The sequence below is a fragment of the Cynocephalus volans genome, chromosome X, assembly GCF_027409185.1.
Source record: "Cynocephalus volans isolate mCynVol1 chromosome X, mCynVol1.pri, whole genome shotgun sequence".
Lineage (NCBI taxonomy): Eukaryota > Metazoa > Chordata > Mammalia > Dermoptera > Cynocephalidae > Cynocephalus > Cynocephalus volans.
Window position 1 is genome coordinate 167,209,947 of NC_084478.1, and position 18,368 is coordinate 167,228,314.

At 35.7% G+C, this 18,368-nt stretch overlaps 1 protein-coding gene across 1 annotated transcript in view; it reads left to right on the forward strand.

Moving 5' to 3' along the window:
- LOC134367518 (speedy protein A-like) overlaps nucleotides 1-17,904 on the forward strand; it is a 34,173-nt gene extending 16,269 nt beyond the window's left edge. The window contains exons 4-6 of the mRNA XM_063084259.1: nucleotides 377-548; nucleotides 11,499-11,799; nucleotides 17,858-17,904. Of these exons, the coding sequence (XP_062940329.1) occupies nucleotides 377-548; nucleotides 11,499-11,799; nucleotides 17,858-17,904 (520 nt within the window). The remainder of the gene's footprint in view (nucleotides 1-376; nucleotides 549-11,498; nucleotides 11,800-17,857) is intronic.
- Nucleotides 17,905-18,368: the final 464 nt, after the last annotated feature.

An 18,368-nucleotide genomic window follows, 5' to 3' on the forward strand; every position in this document is an offset into this window, starting at 1 on the left:
CCACTAGCCAGACTAAAAACAACTCATAATTCATGGAGTATTGAAAACAGTCTTCAGGAAGGTCTTGTCTCGGTAGTGGGGAATAATTAGTCCTAGACTGATCATTGCTCCAGATCCACCAACCAGTACCTGAAAGGATTCGACTGTTTTCAAGTTATTTAACTACATCCCAGAACAAAGCTCAAGATTTTTAGAAATGCAAAATATCGAGAACTCCTCAAGGTAAAATTCATTCTATCTCTATTTTTGATCTGCATTTCTTTAATTATGAGAAGGTTGAACATCTTTTATTTGTTTATAAGCCATTTGTATTTCTTTGTGAACTGTTTCTATCCTTTACCCATTTCTTTTTTGGGTTGTTGGTCTTCTTTGTTAGGTATCTTGCTAATACGGTTGAAGAAGAAGACGAAGAATCTAAGCGTGAAATTTTTCCCTGGGCTTTAGGGAAAAACTGGAGAAAACTGTATCCTGATTTTTTAAAGTTAAGGGATCAGCTCTGGTATAGAATTGACTATAGGGCTATTGTAAGCAGGCGATGCTGTGAGGAGGTAAGGATTTAAAATTGTCTTCTGTTTATCTAATATCTTTATTTTTGAATGCGCTTCTAATGTTTCTTTTTTGGTTTTTGTTGTTGTTGTTGTTGTTGGCCTTTGTGAGGGTAGACTGTTAACCTCGTTCATTAAATTGCCATGAATACAACTTTTGTATTACAGTGTTGCAGTTTAAATTTTTACCACAAAGATTAAAATTGTCATATCTGTTTTTCAGAGCAGCCTATTTCTGTAGTAAGTATTTTTATTTTAGTGTGTTTCTCCTGTCTAAAAGATCACCAGTATGTTGGGAATGGGTGGTATGAACATAGTAAAATATCTTATTAAGGATAGTAATAACACTGCAGTTGTAAATGACTAAAATGTTCTAGACAGCTGTAAACTCAGTTGTGTAAGGAGATTTACAGAAAGTTTAGACTTCGACTGAAGAAAAGAGGGCGTAACATAAGATTATACCTAAAATACTGTATTTGGTTCTGCACACCGCACTTTTAAAGAACTGTATATCCAGAGGACAACAACTAGAATAGAGGAGAGTCTCAGAAGAAAAATTTCATATGTGAAATAAGAAAAAATATCAGAGATTTTTAGTATAAAGAAAAGATTCAGAAAGCTGGCTACCCGTTTTCAAATATTTAAAGGACCACAGTGGGGCAGGAAATACATTTGATTTGTATTTTTGACAACATATAAAGCTGAGAACTAAGATCTGTGGATGGAAAACTAAAAGAGGAAGTAATAGCTCAGTATAAAGAATATTATTCTAACAGTTATCTGAAAGTGAGATACTCTTGCAGAGATTCCTACTGCTGATGTTTTTTTTTTTTAAAAAACAAGCAGCTGGTTGTTACAGAGGAGATTCGTGCTTTAGGTTAGCAATAAAACTAAGGTTCCTTTTCACTCTAAATTTTGAGAGTGCAAAGTTATAATTAATAAATTTTTACAGCCTAAGCTCCTCTAAATGTAAAAAAAAAAAAAAAGCTCCTGCTGGGCAAACTAGGTTGTTCCTTAACATTTCTTTGAATTCATTCATTAAGTACACATTGATTTGATGAGTACTTAGTAAAAAACTATTAGACACTCTTATTTGTTTTAATTTAAAACAGGCTTGCAAGAATAGCAACATTAACATCTGGGTGGTAGGTATATAGATGTTTGTTATATTATTCTTATGCTTTTTTATACTTTTAAAATTTCTCAACATTTTTAAAAGATTAATGCAACTTAAGTTTTACCTCTTCAGAAAGTTCACTTAAATGATTAATAATCTCTTTATCCTTTAACACAGTACCATGTTGTTTCTTTCTATAGCACTGAACAAAATCTGTAAATATTTATTTGCTTGTCTATTGTCTGTTTTAACTATACACTGTAAATTTAATGAAGTCAAACAATTAGTACACTTCTAATATGTCCCATCTCTGTCCTCACACTCCATTGATAACTATTATGCATTCTCTTTACTGAGAGAACAGAAGCAATTTAAAAAGAATGTTAAACATTCTTCCACCATATATACTATCCTACCTGCATGTGCACCCATATATTCTGCCCTCCCTTTGTTACTATGAAAGAATTATCTTTGGTCCCGTCCAAGTCCATTCCCTCTATTGTGCACTAGATCTCATCTTTTCTTGCCTTCTCAGGGACATCACTCCAGTAATTGTCTCCTTTTTCCACATTTTACAGATTCTATATTTTTGGATCACTGACATTAGAATACAAAATTGCTTTAAAATCTCCATCAATTAAAAACAAACCCACCAAAAAAAACTTCCAGCTATTACTACATTTCTCTCTGCTGCCTCCATCCTAAGGAAACTCCTTAAAGAGTTGTCTTGAACTCTGTCTCTACCTCCTTTCTTTCCATTGTCTTTGAACCTATTCTACAAAGTCTTTTCCCCATCATTCCATAGAGTCTTGTCAAGGCACCAAATATGTCTGTATTGCCAAACCCAAAAGTTATTTCTTCATCCTTAACTTAGCATCAGCATTTGACACAGTCCCTCATTTCTTTCTGAAACACTCTTTTCACTTGGTTTTGAGGACACCAGAATTTTTTCAGTCACTTTTGCGGTCTGCATGTCAAATTGCCTGTTCATATTTCATTGTCTAATTCACTCCTCACACTTAACATGCCTAAAATTGAACTTCTCATTCTCCCACACAGACGTCCAAACATCCTCCTCCTGCGGTCCTCCACATATTAATAAATAGCAACTCCATCCTTTTACTTGCTCCGGCCAAAAAACTGTTACCCTTGACTCTTCTTTTTCTTTTTCAACATCCATACCTTGAAAAACTATCCAGCATCCTACCATTTCTGACCACCTCCAGCCCTCACACTGTACTTTGTCATCTCTTATCTTGATTATTGTCGTATCCTTCCAAATAGTCTCTCTTATCATCTTTCTCCTGTGTAGTCTATTTTTCAAACAGCAGCCAGAGTAAATCTTTTAAAAAGTAAGTCAAAACATGACTTCTCTACTCAGAAGCCTCCAGTGGCTTCCCGTTCTCTCAGAGTAGAAGACAAAGTCCTTGTTGTGGCTCTACATTGCCTATCAACTCTCCTCTCCTATGTCTTTGACCTCATCTCCTATCCTTGCTCACTTCACTCCAGCTATACTGGCCTTCTTACAGTTCCTCAAACATGCCAGGCACACTCCCAATTCAGGGTCTTTGCACTTACCATTTCCATTACCTGGGATACCTTTACCCCAGATATCAGTATGCTTCACTTCCTCACTACATTCAGGATTCTGCTTAAATGTTACCTCAGAGAGACCTTTCTTTACCATCCTATATAAAGTATTATCTCCCTCAATGGAACAGAATTGAATTGTCCAGTAATAACTCTCACAATTATGTTCAATTGGATTTTGACAAGGATGCCAAGAAAATTCAGTGGGGAAAGACTAGTATTTTCAACAAATGGAGCTGGGACAACTGGATATCTACATATAGGACAATAAGTTGGACCCCCTACTTTATACTATATATAAAAGTTAACTCAAAATGGATTACCTAAATGTAAGAGTAAAAACTGTAAAACTTTTAGGAGAAAGCAAAGGAGTAAGTCTTCATGACCTTGAATTAGGTTTCTTAGACATGATACCAAAAGTACAAGCAACATAAAATATGAAGTGGACATCATCAAAATTAAAAATTTTGTCTTAAAAGGATACCAAGTGAAGAGACAACGCACAAAATGGGAGAAAATGTTTGCAAATCACCTATTTGATATGGGTTTTGTATCTAGAATATATAAAGAGCACTTACATTTCAATAATAAAAAGACAGCCTGATTAAAAAATGGACAAAGTCCTCGAATAGACATTTCTCCAGAGAAGCTGTACAAATGGACAACAGGCACATGAAAAGATGTTTAACATCATTGGCCATCAGGGAAATACAAGTAAAAACCACAAGGAGATACTACTTCACAGGCTCTATGATGGACATAAACGAAAAGACAGTAACAAGTGTTGACAAGGATATGGAGATTCATACACTTCTGGTGGAAATGTAAAATGGTGTAGTTGCTTTGGATAACCATCTGACAGTTCCTAAAAACGTTAAAAAGAGTTACTGTAATTCCAGTCCTTGCTATATACCCAAAAGAAATGAAAACTATGTCCACACAAAAACTTGTATATAGAATGTTCATAGCAGCGTTATTCATAACAGCCAAAAGTGGAAACTACCCAAGAGCCCAACAACTGATGAAAGGGTAAACAACATATGGTGTATCCATACAATGAAACATTACTTAGGAGTTAAAAGATGAAGTACTGACACAAGCTACAACATGGATGAACCTTAAAAACATGCTAAGCGAAAATAAACAGTCACGTATATGAAATGTGCAGAATAGACAGATCCAAAGAGACAAAGTAGAGAACTGGTTGCTAGGAGCTAAGGGGAATGAGGAATGGAACATCTTTCTTTATGAGGTGATGGGAATGTAAATTTGTGGTGATTGTTGCACAACTCTGAATATACTGAAAGTCGTATTGAAAATTTTAAATGGGTGAATTGTATAGTATTGGAGTTACAGCTTAATAAAGCCGTTAAAATAAAATGTACTACCTCTCGCTGTTACCCTTATTCACTTTCTTAGTTCCAATTTTTTTCATAGCACTCAACCACAATATAACATATTCTTTTTTACATATTTATATTGCTAACGTCTATTTCCCCTACTAAAATATTAAGTCCAAGATGGCAGTTTCTTAATTTTGTTCTTATTGTATCTCTAGTGCCTAGAACAGTGCCTGGCACATAGTAGATACACAATAAGTACTTGCTGACTGATAGAATGAATGGAACTTAAGGGTTCCAATTCTTTTTCATGCCATATGTATGAAGTAGAAAAACAAACTATAAAAAAATTCACTGAGGGCTGGCCATTTAGCTCAGCTGGTTAGAGCACAGTGTTATAACACCAAGGTCAAGGGTTTGGATACTTGTACCAGCCAGTTGCCCCAAAAAGAAAAAAAAAAAAAATAATAATTCACTGAGCTCACTTTACACTGCCCCGTACTCCAATGCATGTAGATAAGCTGCAGGGTTTTGGCTATTCCCACCAGGTACATTTGAGTTGTGTTGGTGGATAGAAAAGGCAACTACATAGTAGATTTTATCTTGTTCTCTTATGTATTCATTTAAGAGCTAATCGATGAGTAACATTCCAAGTTCAGTGCTGTGGGGATTTATTATAAAGAAGTACATCATCCCTGCCCTGACGTTTGCTGAAGTAGCAGGACATGCTGTTAGAAATTTAGTTAAGCAGTATATGCTTCTGTTATTGAAAGCCTGGTACTGGCATACTGCCAAACAAAATATGGTTTTAGTCTCATATCCAAAAATAAACCCCAGTTTGGATGGTAGCTACAAACTGGTTTACGTTAATAATACTTTACATTTGCATAATGCTTTACAAATTGTAAATATTTTCATGTAAATTATCCTCACAAAAATACCTGAGAGAGTGATGGCATTCTCATTTTACAGCTGTTGAAGCCGAGTGCCAAGTAGGTTGGGATTTACTCAAGATCATACAAGTAAGTGGCAAAGCCAGAACTTGACTTGACATCTAATGACTTCCCAGTGTTCTGTTTTCTCTGTGACATCTAGCCTCCATATAAACCTCTCATATTGGCTAGTTTAGAAAATGCATTTATATCTTTTTTCAGATATTAAATAGCATCTAATTCTTATTTAATTAAATTAAATAATTTAATTCTCGAGAATTAAATTAAGTATTCTTTCCATTTCACAGATGAAAAACCTGGCCTAGAATGGTTATGACTTGTCCATGGCCATAAAGTTAATAAGTGGCAGAGCCAGCTTTAATTAAGCTCAGTCCTTAATAGAGAGGACATGTGCTCTCCTTTGAGATGATAACGAGTTTTGTAATTTGTTTCTTCGTTTTTTAACCTTGGCTGCAAAGAAGCTAAGAGCCAGGTATTATCCAGAACCACATCAACTCTATTATGTTTTATTACTGGCGTGTCTGCTTTCCCCCTTTACCCAATTTTTCCTTTTGGGTCCCAGTTTAATTAATTTTTTTTTCCCTCTTTTTGTCAGCTGTCTCAAATGCTTTTTGAGAATGAGATGGAGTATGGTTAAATTGAAAAATACATGTAGGGCTTCTCCAGAAAAGAGTAAAGTCTATTCCGCTGCTTACTCTGCTCTTATCATGTAAGATAAGGTTACCTTCTTGCCATCAGCGCCTTTAAGGTGGGATGTATGTATGTTGGTGATGGCTTTGTTTCTAGACTGGTTCACAGATAATGGAGGATGCCTATCTAATGAGAGTTAGACTCCAATACTAGTCCCTTTCATGCATCATGGAGAATAGTAGTTTAATCAAGAGGAAGCTTTTCTCTATTCCTGTTACATACTCTGGCCTAGGTGCCACAGAATCATCATAGGTGAGTCCTCTGTTAGCTACTACTTGATTCCAGATTAGGAATTTAGAAAGCAGTGATGTAATATAAGCAGTGTTTTTGGACAGAATAACCCAAGGACAGTATGCAGAAGAGAGCCAATATAGGAACTGTACTGGGAACTGCTAGACTTCGCTCAGGAAGCAAGGGTGTGAACTGGGTTAATAGCAGTGCTGAAAATAAAATTGATGTTCGAGATGTTACAAAATTACCAGTTATTACTTGGTGACCCCTTGGATATAGGGCATATGGAAGAGGGACCTGGAAGTTTCAAATTTATATAACCGGAAGAGTAATGGATTTCTTAATGGAAATAGGTAAGGCTACAGAAGCAAGCGGGTTTATTGGGAAGATAAGGAATATGGTACTTAGACGTATAAATTTAAGGTGAGAACTGGATAATTAAATGCATGATCGACAGGTATGGTAGATGAGTTACCATATATAAGTGATGTTTAAAGCTTAATAAAGTAGATAAGAGATTTAAGGCGAAAGTAATGCCAATGTTGTTTGAGGATTGCAGTACATTGAGGTCCACAGAGACAGCGCAGGGCAAGTGAGAGCCAGATGGGCCCTGGGCGACTCTGTGCCTCGCTGAGGAAAAATAACTAAACATGGGCAAAGGAGATCCTAAGAAGCCGAGAGGGAAAATGTCATCATATGCATTCTTCATGCAAACTTGTCAGGAGGAGCACAAGAAGAAGCACCCAGATGCTTCAGTCAACTTTTCAGAGTTTTCTAAGAAGTGCTCAGAGAGGTGGAAGACCATGTCTGCTAAAGAGAAAGGAAAATTTGAAGACATGGCAAAGGCGGACAGAGGTCTGTTATGAAAGAGAAATGAAAACCTATATCCCCCCTAAAGGAGAACCAAAAAGTTCAAGGATCCCAGTGCACCCAAGAGGGCTCTTTCGGCCTTTGCCTTGTTCTGTTCTGAGTATCGCCCAAAAGTCAAAGAAGATCTCTGCCTATCCATTGGCGTTGTGAAAAAGAATTTGGGAGAGATGTGGAACAACACTGCTGCAGATGATAAGCAGCCTTATGAAAAGAGGGCTGCTAAGCTGAGGGAAAACTATGAAAAGGATATTACCGCATACCGTGCAAAGGAAAGCCTGATGCAGCAAACAAGGGAGTTGTCAAGGCTGCACAAAGCAAGCAAAAGTACAGGAGGATGAAGACGAGGAGGATGAAGAGGGTGAGGAGGAAGAGGAACGTGATGATGGTGAATAAGTTGGTTCTAGAGCAGTTTTTTTTTCTTGTCTGTAAAGCATTTCACCCCCCTGTACACAACTCACTCCTTTTAAAGAAAAAAATTGAAATGTAAGGCTGTGTAAGATTTGTTTTTAAACTGTACAGTGTCTTTTTTTTTTGTACAGTTAACAATCTACTGAATGTGTCTTTAGATAGCCCTGTCCTGGTGGTATTCTATAGCCACTAACCTTGCCTGGTATAGGATTGGGGTTATAAATTGGCATAGAAAATTAAAGTAGGTTCCTGTTGGTGCCTAGCACAAATTAGTTATAAATGGGGGTGGTAGTTTTTTTCATCTTTGGTTGTCTCTGATGCAGCTTATACAAAATAATTGTTGTTCTGTTAACTGAATACTACTCTGCAATTGCGAAAAAAAAAGTTGCAGCTGTTTTGTTGACATTCTGAATGTAATTACAATTTTGTAATTTAAAAAAAAAAAATATATATATATATATATATATATATATATATATATATATTGTTTGAGAACTTGCCAGGCACTGTTCTAAGTACTGGATATGTATGAACTCTTACAATTCTTTTGTTTAAATTATTTTTTAATTGAAACGTATTGATTGTAGATATTTATGGGTTGCATAGTTATATTTCAATCCCTGTATATGATGTGTAGTGATCAAATCAGGGTAGTCAGTAAAGTCATCATCTCACAACAATTCTGAGAGCTAGCTAGGTAATCCTAGATAAGGAAACTAAGGCACAGAAAGGTTAAGTGCTTCTTCAAGGACACATAATTAGTAAGCCAGCACACTGGTATTCAAATCTAGGCAGCCTGACTCCAGAGTCAGTGCTTTTAGCACCTACGCTATACCTCAAGATCACAGAGAAGTAGAGTATAAATAGAGAAAAACAGAGGGCCAAGTATTAAATTTTAGGAACACTCACCAAAGGCACCCCTCATTACTAAAAATGACAGAAGACTAAGATAAAGTAAAAAGGAGGATAACATTTCTAGTACGTAAGCTGCTACCAGTGCTTTAGAGCAGTCACATTCAGGAATCATAGCATATGAGGACTGAAAGTGACCTGTTTTCTCATGTAGAAAAGACATTATGTGACCCAGAAAGTTGTATGATTTGCCCAAGGTCATAAAACTGATAGTATTAAGACCAAAATTCAGCTCTCAACCCTGGTACATTTTTATTTTTAATTCACTGCTTTTATCACAGTAATACTCTAATTATATGATAGAGGGGAGAAAGATTATTGCATATGAGTGTATAAAATATATACAGACATATTAAAAAATAAACACGTGTGGGTATGTATTTTTCTACCTGGGTTAGCATATGGACAGACTATAATACCTAGCTTATTGCAAAAATAACAGTTGGTCAAACGTTCCATTTTGTGTCCTTTGCTTCCAATTTCCCTCCGCTCTTCTTGCTAGACTCTGCTATAGGATTCCTACAAAAATCATGTTGCTGAAGGTCCATAATGTCAATGGCCTCTAATTCTTTATTATCTTCCTCAATCACTAAAAATGATCTATCATCTCCACATCAGCCAGCTGCCCCCCCCCCCCCCCAAATACTTGAAAGCTGGAGTTTTTGGAAAGTTGTGATTTATGCTGGGTCTTGAGGGAATATAATACTAAGACAAAGGGAGAGGACATTTCCAGACACAGGAAATAAAGATATAGAAGTGTTGAAGAAAAAACAGTAGATAAATATGGAAGGAATAAGAAATTTGAATTCTACTTCCTCATCTTAGGAAGCTTTGAAACTAGTTGTATATTGTTATAGAAATGTTTACAGTTAGAGTTATCTTTATTTTCTTCTACTTTTTTTTATATATGAAACTTTATTACGTGTCTTTAGTTGAAAACTTTTTTGAAGGATTATAAAATCAGTTCCAGGAAAAAAAATAGGATTATGTCATTATCTTGAGGGAGACCACATTAACCCCATTTTCTGGGAGAAGTAGTCTAAATCTGGAGTTTTTTCAAAAGGTTTTTACTTTTAACAGCAAAAGCTTTCTTTCCAAACAAAATTGTAGCCACAATCCCCCAAACTGAGCTGCTCTGCCTGCTCCATCTTCCCTTTCCCCCTCCTGGGGCCCCTAATAACACCTCCATGAAACATTAGGGCTCTCAAAACAATTTGCAAATCACTAGTCTAAGCAATTGAAAGTCACTGTTTAGCTCTCACATAATACAATTCTTATTTACTTTGTGTTGCTGATAACTGCAACTAGAGTTTTTGATTAGAATGCTTAGTTTTCGATTCCATGAGGTCAGCACATAGGTACAGTTTTTTCTAGCTTTACTTCTTAAATGGCTATCATTAGCCAGATGCTTACTAAGTGATAAGGATTGTACACATATCATCTAATCCTTAGAACAATCCTGTGAGGTAGATAGTATCCCAATGTTACAGATGAAGAAATGGAGCCTCAGAAAGATTAAATAACTTACCCAGTGTTATTCAGCTAGTAAGTGACAGAACCAGAATGAGAAACTTAAGTCTATCCTAACTTAAAGCCCATGATTTATTTAACAGATTTTACAGAACAATGCCTTAGTGAGGACTCTAAGTGTTTTATAAATAATACCTCATCTAATCCTCACAACAATCCTCCAAAATAGACACTCATTATCTCCGTATTACATATGAGGAAACTGAGCAAAAGAGAGATTAAGTAATTTACATGTGTTCTTATTCACCATATCCCTTGCCATAATTGCAAACACTTTAAGATTAGCCTAACATACGTACGTAGTTGGGAACCTCAATTAAATTTTTTTAACCCAACGCATTCCAAAGTATTGTTCTGGCTAACAGTATTATCTTTCCCAAACTTAGAATATTCAGAATTAAAAAGAAATACAGTCTGCAAGTTTGCTTCAGTCCTTTTTCCTGTTTGGAATAATTTAAATGCTGTCAGCCCTCCATATCTGAGGGATCCCCATCCGTGGATTTAACCAACTGCAAATTGAAAATATTCAGAAAAGAAATTGTGTCTGTACTAAACATGTAGACTTTTTTTCTTGTCATTATTCCCTGAACAATTCAGTATAATAACTATTTACATAGTATTTACATTGTATTAGATCTTATAAGCTAGAAATGATTTAAAGTATATGGGAGAATGTGTTTAGGTTATATGAAAATACTGTGCCATTTTGTATCAGGGGCTTGAGCATCCATGGATTTTGGTATCTGAGAGAGCTCCTGGAAACAATCCCCCATGGACACCAAGAGATAGCTGTACTTTGTTAATTACTGTTTTAATGATCCAAAGCAATGAATCACTTTACACTTATCTGAGGGGGATACGTTTCCAAGACCCCCAGGGGATGCCTCACACTGCAGATAAAACTGAACTCAATGGTATTTTTTCCAGTATGTACATACCTATGATAAGTTTAATTTATAAATTAGGCACTATGGGAGATTAACAACAATAACTAATAATAAAATAGAACAATTATAACAGTATACTGTAATAAAAGTTATGTGAATGTGGACCATTTCCCTCAAAATATTTTATTGTATGAAATATTTGCAGACTGCAGTTGACCCCGGGGAACTGAAACTGTGGAAAGGGAAACCTCTGATAAAGGGGGACTACTGCTTACTAATACTGCCTTATCTGGAGATTTTTTAAAAAATCAGTAACTTAGATTTTTATCTTACTTTTAGAGACAGCTGTTCTTTTTTGTTATAATTTTTGTACTTAGTTTTACTAAAATCTTACTAAAATTCTAAAAGTATGCTTTGCACTATAGGTTATGGCCATTGCACCAACCCATTACATATGGCAACGAGAACGCTCTGTGCTTCACAGTGGAGCTGTCAGAAGGTACAACAGACTTGAAGTTCAATTGCCCCGGGGACCTAGTGCCAAACTAGTAGATTGTTCACGCTGTGGTAAAACAAGAAGAAAAAGATATGTTAGACTGGGATTGTCTACATCATCATCATCCAGTGATACAGTAGAGGTGAGGGAAAAACATTCTCAGGAGTTACACAACTCAATCTCAATGGACATAATAGTTGATCCTTCTCAAGCTTGTAGCTATTCTCAAGGTATGATTTAGTGATACGCCAGAAATGGATTTATGCTTTTTCGTTATTGAGCTCAAGTTAGTCCTTACAGGCATGGATACATAAAAATTTATGTACTACAACAATATAAGTTAGGTTAGTCTTGGAATTTTTCCCCTTTCAGTTACCACTTTTTGTCTTGTGTCCTTATCTGTTTTGTGGTAGCGTACATATACAAAAAGGATTAATGTGATATATTAAATTGAAACCTAATGTAACATAAGCCTCAAGCAGTTTAAGAATTAAGTATTTTAAGAGACTGAATCATTACTTTGAAATGTTTATTTTATTAAAAAGGGGTTTCAAGGACAGGCCAGTTAGCTCACTTGGGACAGCATAGTGCTGGTAACATCAAGGTCACAGGTGTGGCTCCCTGTACTGGCCAGCCGCCAAAAAAAAAAAAAAGGGAATTTCAAGAAGAAAATTAATTTACTTGTAATCTCATCATCTAACTATTTGTTTCCTTTTATATACTTTATTACTAACAAAATCAGAACCATACTATATCAAGGCCTGCTTTTTTTTTTTTTAATCTTAAAGCATTTTCCCATGTCATTCTTTAGTCTTTGAAAACCTAATTTTTAATCTTGACCTGTTATAAGAACCATAATTTATTTGCATATTTCATTTTTGTTGGGGTTTAAGTGGCTGTAAACAATACCATATTAATTAGAAAATAATTATATGAATTGGAAATACAACCACACCCTAATTTTCATTCAAATTATTTTTATATATATATAGTACTCTGACATTTCTAGATTCAAAACAGTACTAGATTAATATTCTACTATCAGTGATCCTTTTAACATCTTATAAAGCCTTCCAGATTTCCAACCAACTGAAGATAGGACTGACAGATTTCTCATGATCCTTTCTAACTCTGTCATGAGAAATTAGCAGACCCACAGTATTTCAGAATTTCACCTATTTGTTTTTACCACGTCCCTATGAGATTAACAGTGGCTACCGAAGCTTTACTAAAGGGGGAAACTAGACTCTAAGACTTTTGAAGGTAGGTGTCATGCCTAGTCATTGTTCCCTTCCCTGGCAATAACAATCACTCAAAAAATTTGACTAACAAGTATAGTCTCTTCCTTTTCAACAATTCCAAGGATAATGTTTATTTTTTCACTCATGTTTGAAGGTAAATAGGGTCCACCATAAGCTAAATTAAAAGAATTACATTTTAGCATCCCTCCCCTTTCTCCCAGCTCCTTTAGCCTTTACACTCTTTGATCCTCATAATAGGTAAGATTTACTGGATATTTAAAATGCCACAGTCAATACAGCAAGCACTTAACATTCATAATATCATTTAATGTTCACAGCTACCCATAAGGTAAATAGTATTATCTCCATTTGGCAGATAAGAAAACCGAGACTTCCAGAGGTTAAGTAATTTGCCCGAGGTGGTGGAATGGCATTTGAATCCACGTCTGACCCTTGACTAGAACCAGAATTCCTAACTATTATGCTCTACTATGCTTCGATGAAATCCTGCCTTTGGCAGTGACAGTAAACTGCTACAGAAGTCGAGTGGTGAAATTAAGAACCAAGTCCTTGATGAAAGGTTGTATTGAGGGAGTTGAGGGAGAATTCCAAAGACAATCTGAACAGATATGTACAGAAAGCAGAACAGAAACAGTTACATTTTATTCACATTAGCTCCTGTAGATAGATATTTACAGTGGTAACACTATAATCTAGGCCTTGACATCACAACAGGAAATTGGAGCCCACCCAGGGAGTAAGAGACTCTGCCAGTCAGTGTGCTTTGGGAACAAAGCAGGTCTTTGACTATGGATGAAAAGTCAGGTGTTGATTTTAGAAGGAACTGTGATTTCATCCTGCCCCTGGATAAAAGCCTTCATTTAGGATTCATAGGTCCTATACAGGAAGCAACAAGTATTTACCCATCACTGTCTTATTCTCAGTATTAACTGAAGGTTAACTGTAAAAGCTTTTGTTTCAGAATACAAGTATAGGCAACACAAAGAAAAAGTATTGATCACACACACATTTGACCAGTAAAAATTTATATTCATTTTCCTCCAATAGGCTTAACAGAGAGTGAACTAATCGGGGTCGGGGGGAGGGAACAGTGGAGGGTAATAGGGACACATGATGTTATCGAGAGTGGGCTCAGTCTCTCACTGCCTAAGCAGCGTCAGATTCCCAGTAGTGACCTCTGCTAGCAAATTTTTCTTCCTTCAGTCCACATAAGGTTGGAATTACCTGATGATTTGTGGTTGCAGAAAACTTAATTCAGCATTCTCCAAGAGAAACAGAAGAGCTGATGCTCTGCTCCAGGCTTTTATACTAAAATTTAGTTTTGTTTCAAACACAAGCAACTTCTTCATTTTCAGGTAAAAACATGTTTTTCTACCCTTAAAATTTTTTTCTTAAAAACAACATGTTCAAAACACAAGTTTTACATAAACATGTTTATGACATTAAGAATAAAATGTTTTTTCAATTTGACAAGGTGGGTTGAAAACACTGTCAAAACATCTCACTTTGGGGGGTGAGGAAAAGCTGAATCATTCTTTACAAATTTACATACATCACAATCACCAATCATGTTCCAGGCGTTTATAAAGGTAATCTCACTTAACACTCAACCCCCAAAGAAATCTTGAAGTGACATTATGATGCTCGTTTTACTGATGAAAAAAACAAACTCAGAAAAGTCACACCGTTACCAGGTAAAAAAATAGCAATAACAGAAACAGGATGGGAACCCAGTTCTATCCGAATAAACAGCACATTTTTAAGTTAACAACTTTTGTTTCTCTTTACCTTATGCTGTCTTACGCCTTATGACACCTAGGCTGGTCCAGGTGAAACATGGGTTTCTATTATGTATTATCCTGGGACAACTGACATTTTAGAGTGAAGTCAAGGGAAAAAAAAATATACCAAGCCTTAGCCTGGGTCATGAAGGTAGTCACGTACCATTCCAACTATTAGATAATCTAAAAGCAAATACGTTTTCCTCAAAAATAGATCCTGCTTTGAACTTTCTCATTTATTTTTGTCATTACCACCGTCCTAGTTATCCATGGTTAGGATCTTTATACTTAAGGCATAATCAGGAAATATAAATTAATAATGTGATAAGGGCTATGCTAATTATATGATCAACACTTAGAAGCACAAAAAATTGCAGAATTAATTCTGTGAGATGTGTGATTTGGTGAAGCTTTTCAGAGGCAGTAATAAACCAGCTGGGCATTGACTGAGTCCTGTTATGCCCAGAGAAGTAAGGGAAAGGGCTTCTGAATAGCAGACGTCTGAAAATACTTTTATTCTTTCCCTCTATATCCAACAAGTCACCACCTTAGTTCTTCTACTCTCTCTCTTTCTCTCTCTCTCTCTCTCTCTCTCTCTCTCTGTGGTTTTTTAAAAGATGACTGGTAAGGGGATCTTAACCCTTGACTTGGTGTTGTCAACACCACGCTCTCCCAAGTGAGCTAACCAGCCATCCCTATATAGGGATCCGAATCCATAGCCTTCGTGTTATCAGCACCACACACTCCCAAGTGAGCCATGGGCCGGTCCTACAATATGTTTTCTATCTGCCCTTTTCCCACTACTAATCCCGTAGTTATGTATAAGAGTACTTAGAAAAGTTCAGGGCAAGATTCATATTATCTTTTAATTCTATTTTTCTTCAAACATTTTGAAGTACCCTTGCATTACTATGAAATCTGATTTAACAGTTTTTTTCCTCCCTTTAAATACTCAGACACCACTAACAGATCAACTTACTTAAAATATCTTCTTTTAAATGACCATGAATCTTTCAAAAGTTCCCACTGCCTCTGAAATATAAAGTTCAAAATCAGGGCTGGCCAGTTAGCTCAGTTGGTTTGAGTGTGGTATTGTATCACCAAGGTCAAGAGTTCGGATCCCTGTACCACCCAGCCACCGAAAACAAACAAACAACAAGCAAAGCCTTCCACAATCCACAATATACACAGACATCTAAATCTCTCCCTAGACCAACCAAGTCAACAGATGATATAACTCATAGTCCAGTGTGGGCTTAAAGCAATCAGCAAATGTTACTGGTCATTTACTGGATGGAAAAGGCAGGGCCTCTGGAAAGCATTGGAAAGACAGTTTTGAGACAGTCCCAAATCTCTGAAAGTTTACAGTATGATAAATGAGAGCCAGACATGGACAAAGAAGGCTAACATTAGAAGGCATCTGTCCTGTGAGCCAGATCATAAATATACGCAGTGTTCAGAGGAGGGCCAGAGAAAGGGCTCAAACCGGTCCTTCATTAAGTATATAAATAAATACTTAAGTAGTTTGGTCTTCAACTCCACTTAAAGTTAGAATGAACACTGTTAGAGAGGCCTTGTTCATTTCAACATCCACTGAGCACAATGTGCTGAACAGAAACTAAGTATTCTACATGAAACAGGAGTAAAGGGACGAACTTTTCTTTGCTCTTAAGCCAGTCTCTCTCCAAGTAGACAATTAAGATCTGACGTATAACAGGCATTCAAAACAATAAAAGAATAACATAATTTTGCTAGTAGTTAAATAGAAGGCCAGAAAAAAAGGGAGTAGTCCATGATGGAATTTAAAAATGTACTTCACAGCTTCTATATATCTGGAGATGTTATGAAAACTTTAAAGGCATAATTATTGTATAGGTTTTCAGGTAGTTATACAGAAATGTAACACCGGAAAAATACTCTGCTACTGATTCAATTAGATCTCCAAATGCAGCTAGAGTGATGTTTTTGAAAACAAAAATATAAGCTTATTATCTCTTAATTAATTCAATGGTGCCCCATTTTTCTTAGGATAGACAATCTTTCCTTTAAAGGCCTATAAGATCTTGCATGGCCTGACGCCCATCTATCTTTCCAGTCTTTTTTCTTAACCGCAACATCATTGGCCTTTTTTGTTCTCATTTTCTGTGCTGTAGTTAATTCCTACTTACCATTCGGGTCTCAGCTCAATTGTCACTTGCTACAGCAAAACCCCTATTTTGGTTACTCATAGTATCCTGTACTTCTTTGGAGCATTTAAAACAATTTTAGTCTTATATTTTTATGATTCCTTAATGTCTAGTTCTATCAGATTATAAGCTATATAAATGCATAGATTTTAGGTTAAATTTTCCATAGTCTGTAAAATATTACTAAAAAAAATTACACACACACACACATATACAATATATATATATATATACACACACACACACATATATATTTGGGCGGCTGGCCAGTACGGGAATCCAAACCCATGACCTTGGTGTTAAGGCTATATATAATTTTAAATAGTTCTAGACTAAGGGATAAATTCAGGAATAGCAGCACATGTCCTCTCAGGCATTACTACAGGTTGGGCATCCCTAATCCAAAAACTGGAAATCTGAAGTGCTCCAATATCTGAAACTTTTGAGTGTCAACATGATGCTCAAAGGAAATGCTCATCAGAGCATTTCAGATTTTGGATAAGGGATTCTCAACTGGTCTGTATTCTGCAAATATTTCAAAATCCAAAAAAATCTGAAGTCTGAAACACTTCTGATCCCAAGCATTTCGGAAAAGGGATATTCAACCTGTATTTTAAAACCTTTAAAAATACCTCTATTTAAACAACAAACTAACCATTCTAAGCTTCTGTTTGTTTACCTGTAAAATATGGACGACCTTAAATATGAGTTGCTCATATTAACTAAAAAACATACATAATGTATGGTACATGGCAAATGCTAAATAACTGGTCCCTATGAATAATAATAAGCCTATTCTTATTAATTCATGTTTCCCCAAACATTTGATTTATATCATAACATAGAACAATTCTGAAGTTATTTCAAGCTGGTTCAAAAGAGGAATAACAGAGATTCACAGATTGTTACATCTTTTATTACACTTTTTAAGGTGATTTATCATTCTTATCATTTCCCCCCTATTATTTATTATAACCCAAGATACATACAACCATTGAAATATGTATTTAAAATATACAGATACATAAAATTAATCTTAAATTGCATACTTTATTTCAGTAGCCAATGACCATCAGTCAAATGAAGAAAGGAAACCAATTTCATGAAGACAGACAAGTCTATGGAGTGGTTTACTGGAAGTGAAGAAAGAGATGGCTCAAGGAAAGCAACTTGGAATCATTCACTGCAAGATGTCAAACTGCAAGACAAGTGTCCAAATGAGACATTTAGGCAGTTCTGAAATGTTACATATCTTTCTTTAGCTTTTGTTACTTTTTCAAAATTGTATGTAAAAGCTATAAACATCATTGTAATAGTTAAAAATACCAATCTATGAAAGTAGTGGTTTGCAACACAAAGTTCTATTCTGATCCTCTTCTGTCTTCAAATCAGTTGCTGTCATCTGGGGTACTCAGTTAAATTGTGGTTTGAACTTCCTCAACTTGACAAGAAAAGCTGATTTAAGAGAGGAAAAAAGTAAGTCATGAATTAGAAGAAAAAACACCGTTTAATATAAATAGTCTGAAAACATGACTTACCTGTATGACCAGTTTGCCAGTGTTTAGGTCTA